An 8,920-nucleotide genomic window follows, 5' to 3' on the forward strand; every position below is an offset into this window, starting at 1 on the left:
CGACAGAGCATGAACCACTTGCTCAGGGTGACAGGGCACGAATCGCTCACTCAGGGCAACGGAGCACGAACCACTCGCTCTGAATGATGGAGCACAAACCACACACTCTGAATGACGGAGCATGAACCACTCACTCTGAATGACGGAGCACAAACCACTCACTCTGAATGACAGAGCACGAACCACTCACTCTGAATGATGGAGCACAAACCACTCGCTCTGAATGATGGAGCACGAACCACTTGCTCTGAATGATGGAGCACGAACCACTCGCTTTGAATGATGGAGCATGAACCACTCACTCTGAATGACGTGGCAGGCAAAAGAGTCTGCAGTGAGTGAACTATTCACTCAGAAGGATGTTGCACGGTACCGCTATCGACTGGAAGGCATTCAGCAAGTGGCTTTAGCACTCATGCAAGCACTCCAATTAAATGGTTGATAAGGAATGGTTGGCCAGGCTGTTGCTGCATATCATACAGGATCCCATTAACTATAAAGCCTGTCTTCACTGCGCATGCAGCAGTTAATGAAATGAAATGAATTTGTTCAAATAATGACTTTATCCACAAAATAAGTGCAGCTTAATGCAGAACAACCCTGGAGAAATCGCAGAGTTCAATCGCCCATGAAATAAACATAACCCAAAATCCACCAGCTTGCCTGCGCGTCATGTGGTACATCGGTTCGGTGTCTGCACAAAAATTATAACTTTATTTAAAAACGTCCTTTTTCACCAGATTTGCTTTTATTCCCTGTAGAGCACCTTGCGAAACCTCCGAAAATATAGATACAGATCTGGCAGACGCTATGGATAGGCAGTCCCTCTGAGGGACAAGGGCATGATGTCTTGCAGTGAATACATTAAATCATTTTGCTCAATGAAGCTGGTTAATTTTCTTACATTCCTCAATTATTTGTTCACTCAATATAATTCTACATATAGTAGAAAAAGATAAGTTTAATGCTTTGGAAATTTCACATTTTCTTGTGTATCTATGGAGAAGGAGGGAACAGCCTTGCTTGCTTAATGTAAATAGGTATATTGGCTTCATTATTTCCTTAGATTATCAGATTTCACAACAGATGTCGACACCTATTGGGTCCGGACGATATCCGATTCTCAAAACCGAATAATATTTTGATGATATACTTTAATCAGTACTTTTATTAGTTAGAATTAGGAAAATCGTATCGTAGAATGCATGAAATCGCTGAAGCTTCTGATTTGAAAACTCTTGTACTTCCAAAAGCGATGCACACAGCAATTCATAGCTATGATGAACAGGAATTTGTTAATATGAGTGAGGAAAGTGAAAACAAAACTTTATTGTTCAGAAAGCATTGCACCCTGTTCCAAGTCAAGGCATGGTTGATCATGCCAGAAAAAAACATGGTGGCTTTAGACCCGAGCGAGGTTACCCAGGAAACGCCTTAAGACTCCAGACAGCGAGGTGGCTGAGGATCGCCTGATGAAGGATGTAATTAAATAAGGCTGTTAATTATCTTCAAAAGGTGTGTTTTAATTTACCCAAACACCCAATTTTCACTCTTGCACTTCCTTGGAGTTTTCTTCGTCCGCATGCAAAGTTTCAGGCTGCTCGGTTTTTGGTTTTGGAGTTATGGAGGACACACACACACACACACACACACACACACACACACACACACACACACACACACACACACACACACACACACGCACACATTGACATTTAATGGTGTAGACTGAAGAGATCAAACTCAACACTTGTAGTTGAAAGAGGTGACATGTCAGGAATACATGAAAAAAAAACAAATCAAAACTCACTCATTGTAAAAGTATTCAGCCCCTTATGTCAGTACTTGGTGTAAGCACCTTTTTGTAGAAATGACTGCTATAAGTGTTTGTGGGTAGGTCTTCATCAGATTTTCACAGTGACATGGTGAAATATTTGTCCATTCTTCACGTGAAAATTGTTCTCATTCTGCCAAGTTTGATGGGGATCATCAACGGACTGCAATCTTCAAGTTTCACAATAAATGTTCAATTGGGTTGTCAGGACTTTGACTGGGCGATTCAAGAACATATATTTTATTCTTATTCAGCCACTCCAGTGTGGCTTTAGTTTTGTGCTTCGAATCATTGTCCTGCTGAAATGTGAATCTCCTACCCATTTTCAGATTCATGGCTGACTCAAGCAGGTTTTCATCAAGGATTCTCCTGTACTTTACACCGTCCATTGTCCCTTCTATCCCTTCTATCCTGACAAGCTTGCCAGTCCCTGCTGATGAAAAGCAGCCCCATAACATGATGCTGCCACCATTGTGCTTGATCGTAGGGATGCTGTTGATTGGGTGATGTGCAGTGTTAGGCTTGCGCCAGACGTAACGCTTTGAATTTAGAGATTAGACCAAAAAGTTCCATTTTTGTCTCATCTGACCACAAAACGTTTCTCCACATGCCTGCAGTATCACCAAGATGCTTTTTTGCAAACTCTATGTGAGCTTTTCAATGTCTTTTTCAGTAATGGCTTCTTTCGTGCCACCTGTCCATAGAGGCCAGCTTTGTGAAGGGAATGGGATATTGTTGATTGATGAATACTGACCCCAATCTCAGACGTAGAGCCTTGCACGTCTTTCAAAGTCATTGTTGGATTTAGAATGACATACCAAACCAGTTTCCTGCTTACCCTGCTGCTGAGTTTGGATCGGCTACCTGATCTGGGTAGTGTAGGTTGTATGATACATCTTCCACTTCTTAATGATGGATTTCACCAAACTCAAAGGGATAATGAGTGACTTTGAAATCTTCTTACAACCCTCTCCTGAACGGTGCTTCTCCACTACTTTATGTCTGACTTCTTTGGAAAGCTCCTTGGTCTTCATGTTTGCCTTGTTGGTTTACCAAGTGAGTTGCACATTAAAACTCCTTCGCTAAGTGGAGAGCTTAATGTCTAAGTTAAACCACTAATTATATGCAGGTAAAGCCTATTACTCTTGTTTTGTAACCTTTCAAACAGATAATTTGCGCCTGAAGTGATTCATGGTTAATTAGGCAAAAGGTTTCAATACTTATGCAACTGAAAATCGTCTGATTTTTCTCTGTGAATCTAACTTATTCACATTCTATCTGCATTTTTTTTAGCGTTATCACTTTGGAATAGTTTCTGAAGAATATATATATATATTTATATATATATATATATATATATATATATATATATATATATATATTTATATATATATAAATATAAATATATATATATATATATATATATATAAATATATATATATATATATATATATATATATATATATATATATATATATATATATATATATATATATATATATATATATGCAACTGAAAATCGTCTGATTTTTCTCTGTGAATCTAACTTATTCACATTCTATCTGCATTTTTTTAGCGTTATCACTTTGGAATAGTTTCTGAAGAATATATATATATATATTTATATATAAATATATATATATATATATATATATATATATATATATATATATATATATATATATATATATATATATATATATATATATATATATAGTTTAAGAGCCTGGTGTGTTAGAGCAGTGGTTTGGGCAACGGCTTAGGATCCAAAAGGTCCTGAGTTCAAGCCCCGTTGGGCCACTGAATTAATACACCAGGGGGTTGACTCAGCCTATCATCCTTCCGAGGTCATCCTTCCAAATGAGTACCAGTATACTGGGCCGGTGTATACCCCGGTTAAAATAGGTGTACCATATCCCTGTGTCGTAAGAGGCGACCAGGGTTGCGTCAGGAAGGGCATCCGGCGTAAAACATGTGCCAAATCACTGTGCGGATCATACGGATGATCCGCTGTGGCGACCCCGAACGGGAGCAGCCGAAAGAAGAAGAAGATATATATATATATATATATATATATATATATATATATATATATATATATATATATATATATATATATATATAGCTTGATTTGAAAGTATCATGAAATAAGCTGAGGTGGTATCAAAATGTGAAAACGTTTCAGAGGGATAAACACTTTTGTAGGCCACTGTGATGTGCACCTTAAACAGTTAGTCAAAGACTGAACAGTTATGTACTTATTCAATTTGTAACCCTGACTGATGAACCTGCTATTTGGTGCTTGCAGCTTTGGATGAATAGTGTCACCCCTTTGCAGTTGAAGGACAATACGGAAGTTTACTGTCAGGGGCCGTGAAGATAATGGAGCATAATCTGTGCCAGGAGTCGTCCAGCGAAACAATCACAAACAACATGATCTGTGCTTATGGTGGCAAAACCGACTACTGTGAGGTTAGTCCTTGTGCATGTTAACGCTGGTACAATACTTCATACTGTGAAGTCAAAATGGTGTCAAGAAAGCAGTGTGTGATACCTTTGTGTGTTTGGACCTAACTTTTGTGATCACTTTGACATTTACTGTCAAAGTTATCACTGTGTGTGTGTGTGTGTGTGTGTGTGTGTGTGTGTGTGTGTGTGTGTGTGTGTGTGTGTGTGTGTGTGTGTGTGTGTGTGTGTGTGTGTGTGTGTGTGACTTTTCAGCAGAAGCACCAGCCAGAGAGTCATTTTCCCCAACATCCAATAACAGCTTCTATAACTGCAGCAAAGAATGGTTGCTACTAATCTGGTCTTGCATTGATTGCTCTTTGAACATTTTCATCACCAGCAAAATATTGATGTAAAAGATTGAAGGGTTATAACTTGTGAAAATCCGATGGAGTGATATCATTTGTAAGGAGGATTGGTTGGTGGTTTCTCCTTTATTCTATCCACAGGAGTTTTTCACCACACGGTCAGCATTTCGCAATAGATATCGTGACGAATCTGGAAACTATGCGCACCCAACATTCAGGTCCCAAAGTTAGTTATGCCGGTAAGTACGTGTGTAGTCAGGACCCCGTCCTTTTGTTTAGCGGGAGGATTAAATGTGTGCATTGTGACGTCTTTAGTTAGGTTTGACATCCAACGATCCATCCCAAACCTCCCCATCACGCTCCATCACCACCCGCTGGCTGCTCGTACCTTGACTTGCCGAGAGGGGGGCCTCGCGGTTCCGGTCCTCGGGCCCCACAAACGATAGTTTTTGTACAGTGGGCCTTTCAGGGCAGACCCTCTTGCTCTGCGCGAGTGAGGCCACGTGGCCATGTGGAGAATATGGGGTCTCCGAACAGGGGCCACGGCTCCACCCCGTTAGGGTGCGGCCGTAGGCCAATGAGGGACGGACAGCGAGATTATTCTCGCCAAGGCCCCTCCCCGTGTGGGAGGAGATATATCCCCGAGCAGACTCGGTGGTTGTTAGTGTTGGCGCTGGGAGATCTTGAGTGCTTGAGTGGTTACAAGTTGGTTGACGGTGTTTGGGCTGGAGAGTGAGTGAACCAGCCTGTTCGTGGAGCCTTGGTGGGTCCCGTGTGCGACCCTAATCTCCACACCGGAGCTCCGATTGCTCCGCACGGCTGCCACCATGAGCTACGAGTCCCACACGTGCGGCTGGGACCTTCGACGACCCACGGGTGCCCAACCGAACTCTGACCCCCAGCTCGTCTCTCTCATCGGCTGGAGGGTCCAATAAAAACTCCGGGGTTTCTTTTCTTTTTGTGTGTGTGACTGTGTGTGGGCCCGTCTATAAGTAGAATTGAGTAAGTGCTTTGAATCATTGTAAATTCCTGATCTTCATATTCGCTTCAAGTCTTGCCTTCTTGTCTTTTATTGTAAATAAATTATTAGAAATGTTCCCAGCTCGTTTCTGTCCTTTCTTTATTTGGTCCAGCATGGTCCGGGTCTGAGTTCAGACGGGGTTTCATCCCCGATAATCCATTAATCCTAGCCGGCACGGCTTTGGCAGTTTCCGCTCGGCTGCAACCGAACTGGAGTTGGTAGTCGGTAGTTGGAACTCTCCCCCAGTCGATAGAGTGACCCGGTTCGAGAACGACGTGCCGAGGGAATGAATCCCCGGTAGCCAAGCCTGCATGGTTCTTTAGGTATATTGGGAACTCGACAATTAACCCTACGCCACGCGGTCGAGATATTGGCGTTTCACCGTCGATTAATCGACCTGCTGGCTTTGGAGTTATCCGGAGCGACGGCCTATAATTCTGGGGAGACCGGTGGGAGATGGCGTAAACTTCCCCACCTAGCGGTTGTTCTCGCCACCGATCCCCAGCCCACAACAATATCATCTGCCTTTTGACCATTTGCCGAAAAGAAAAAAAAACATCTCAATGTCTGATGATGTTCTTACACGACACACTTGACCTCATGCAGTGCACCCTCCATCCTGAAATGGTGGAAATCAACTTCACTATGGGATATTAGATTTTAGCATGACAGTATGGAATATGGAAGAGCACCATTATGTCATGTTCTGGATTTTAAATGTTAAGTTAAAATGAACTTAAAAGCAGAAGAGTTCAAACTCTTGTGCTTTTAAGTTCATTTAATTTTTAAAACAGCTTTTATTTGTTCACCCAATGCAGTTGGATCACTTGAAGACAAACGAGTCAAATATCAATTACAATGAAGTCGATGGCGCGCCATCGCAAATCCCCACACTTCCCACCTCAAGCAAAGTTGAAAAATGGCAAAAAGTTCCACCAGGAATGATCAAATTTCAAATTCTGAGTTTAAAGTGTTGACCCCCTGGGTCTTGAATGGGGAGGTCAAATCCCCAAAAAATTGTTGATTACATATTTTTTCATGCATTCCCCCCCCCCCACCTCATGTTGATTACATATATAAAGTTTCATTAAAACAAGTTTAAAAATGGGCCCGTAATTTAGTTTTTTGGGAATTTGAGCTGTTGACCCAACCCCAGGGGGGCAGAGACAAATATTATACTGTTTTACTCATTCTTGCCACGTGGCGATCATAACTGCCATGTGTGGTGAGTTTCTACCCAATCGTTTAGGAGGAGATAGCGTGACAGATGGTCAGCCGAAACCGATTGCAATATCCTCTCTTTTTAAAAAAAAAACAGCGTGGGGATAATCAATTGAACTTCACTTCCACTTACTCAGTACCCACAAGTCGAAGTCTCTATGCTGGAAGTGTGGCTGTGCTGCTCTCGCCCAGTCAACATTAGTTTTACTTTCTCCATCATGGAAATCTCATGTGAACAAATGCCTGAAGACCCACCCACATTGAGCACTGATGGTTCCCATTTCCTGTTGCAAATGTGAAGCGTGGACTTGAACAAATACCGTTAATGTTCGCAATAAGACAGCTTTGACATGCTATACGAACTGTCAGACACATCCTCAGAATACCTTGGCAGGAACATATCACCAACATAGAAGTCAGTGAAATTTCACAGCTTGCAGAGCATTCCACCTGAGGGAATCCTACGTAGACAGCTACTTTGGTTTGGACGCATATGCTGGCACCAACACAGCAATGCTGTAGTTTCCCTATTTACCAATTCCACAAATGGATAGAAACACATTTACCAATTCTGCATATATGTCCAAATATCGAATAAGGAAGATGTCCAGGCCATAACCTGGAACTTCGCAATACTTTCTTTCTCGCTTCCATCCATTTGTGGAACTGGTAATCAGGGAAACGACAACATCGCTATCTTGGTGTCGGCATGTACTGTATGTCCAAACCAACATAGCTCTATTGGTTTGGATTACTGGCTGTGTTAGTGATCAAACACTGATGACTTCAACTCTTGCTGTCTGAATTTAAAAGTGTGGATTGTTTGTGAAAAAGAAATCCATTTGCATTTGGTTAAATGAGGTCATCCACGTACAAAGTGGAAGTATATCTTCACACCGCTACTGCACTGTTTGAGTCTGACATGGGACGATGCTGTACAGACAGGGATGGACAGGAGTGTTTGGAGTTCTCTCATACTGCACCTGTGGCTATGTTGTGACAATGACATGCCTGATGATGATGATTTAGTACACTTGTTTTTGATAGTGAAAAGAAAAATAGAAAAAATATTGAAAATAGAAAATGACTGTGTGTTTGACAGAAAGACTACGGAGGTCCACTAAGCTGTCTAGAAGATGGCATTTACACTCTGCAAGGGATTGCTACAGTGAAGTTTTCATGTGGCAATGTTGAACAACCCAGCCACTACATCAGAGTGGCATCGTTCTCAGGCTGGGTGCACAAAGTGATCACTCTTAGATGAGGATGAAGGATTAGGTATCAAAATGTTTATTTCATACCAGCTTTGAATGCTCATCAATGGAATGTTCATTCTTCAGGCTACAAAGACATATATTTAAAATGAAAAAAGTTCATATTAATGACACTAAGAAATAGTACGGTGTACTCTTCTATGGCAGTGTGGACTTTACGGTAGCTTGTCAATCGGTGATGTCGCGTAATATGCTTCTTCGGTTTGATCAAACACTGATGAGATGCTTCAACTCTTGCTGTCTGAATTTAAAAGTGTGAATTGTTTGTGAAAATATTGCATTAAATCCTGAAAGTAGTTGTGCTTGGAATCGAACATTAATTTCAAAATTGCATGGTCGTTAGAAAATATTGACACAAACCTATACAAGAACAGGTTCACATGAGCTCTGGATGATCTGGGCAATGGATGTGGGTAGTTGAAAAGGTATATCATGTCAAAGCAATTAAAATATACTATATCTCATTTGATTAACCTCGTTGATATTTCTCTCATTTGAGCTTGTTCCTCATGTTATTGTGGTGCCGGTATGAATCCTAAATTATCAGGGTGGGTGAGGGGGCTTTTATATATTCTATACAGCCAATGACAGGTGAGTTCATAATGGTTTTTCCCCTCTTCCAAAAATAAACTAGAGTGAAGTCGATGATGCACCAATGCAAATCCCCACGCTTCCCACCTAAAACAAAGTTGAAAGATGACAAAACGTTCCACCAAGAATGATCCAATATCTAATGTTGATTTGGAAAAATATATAT

At 41.2% G+C, this 8,920-nt stretch overlaps 1 protein-coding gene across 1 annotated transcript in view; it reads left to right on the forward strand.

The window, feature by feature from the left end:
- Positions 1-8,459, forward strand: part of LOC147019660 (hepatocyte growth factor-like protein) — a 102,947-nt gene extending 94,488 nt beyond the window's left edge. The window contains exons 16-17 of the mRNA XM_085894268.1: positions 4,173-4,306; positions 7,992-8,459. Of these exons, the coding sequence (XP_085750394.1) occupies positions 4,173-4,306; positions 7,992-8,153 (296 nt within the window). The 3' untranslated portion in view covers positions 8,154-8,459. The remainder of the gene's footprint in view (positions 1-4,172; positions 4,307-7,991) is intronic.
- The last annotated feature ends 461 nt before the right edge of the window (positions 8,460-8,920 follow it).

This window comes from Eptatretus burgeri, chromosome 9 (assembly GCF_056783735.1).
Source record: "Eptatretus burgeri isolate ZD-2024b chromosome 9, Ebu_testis_v1, whole genome shotgun sequence".
NCBI classification, from domain to species: domain Eukaryota; kingdom Metazoa; phylum Chordata; class Myxini; order Myxiniformes; family Myxinidae; genus Eptatretus; species Eptatretus burgeri.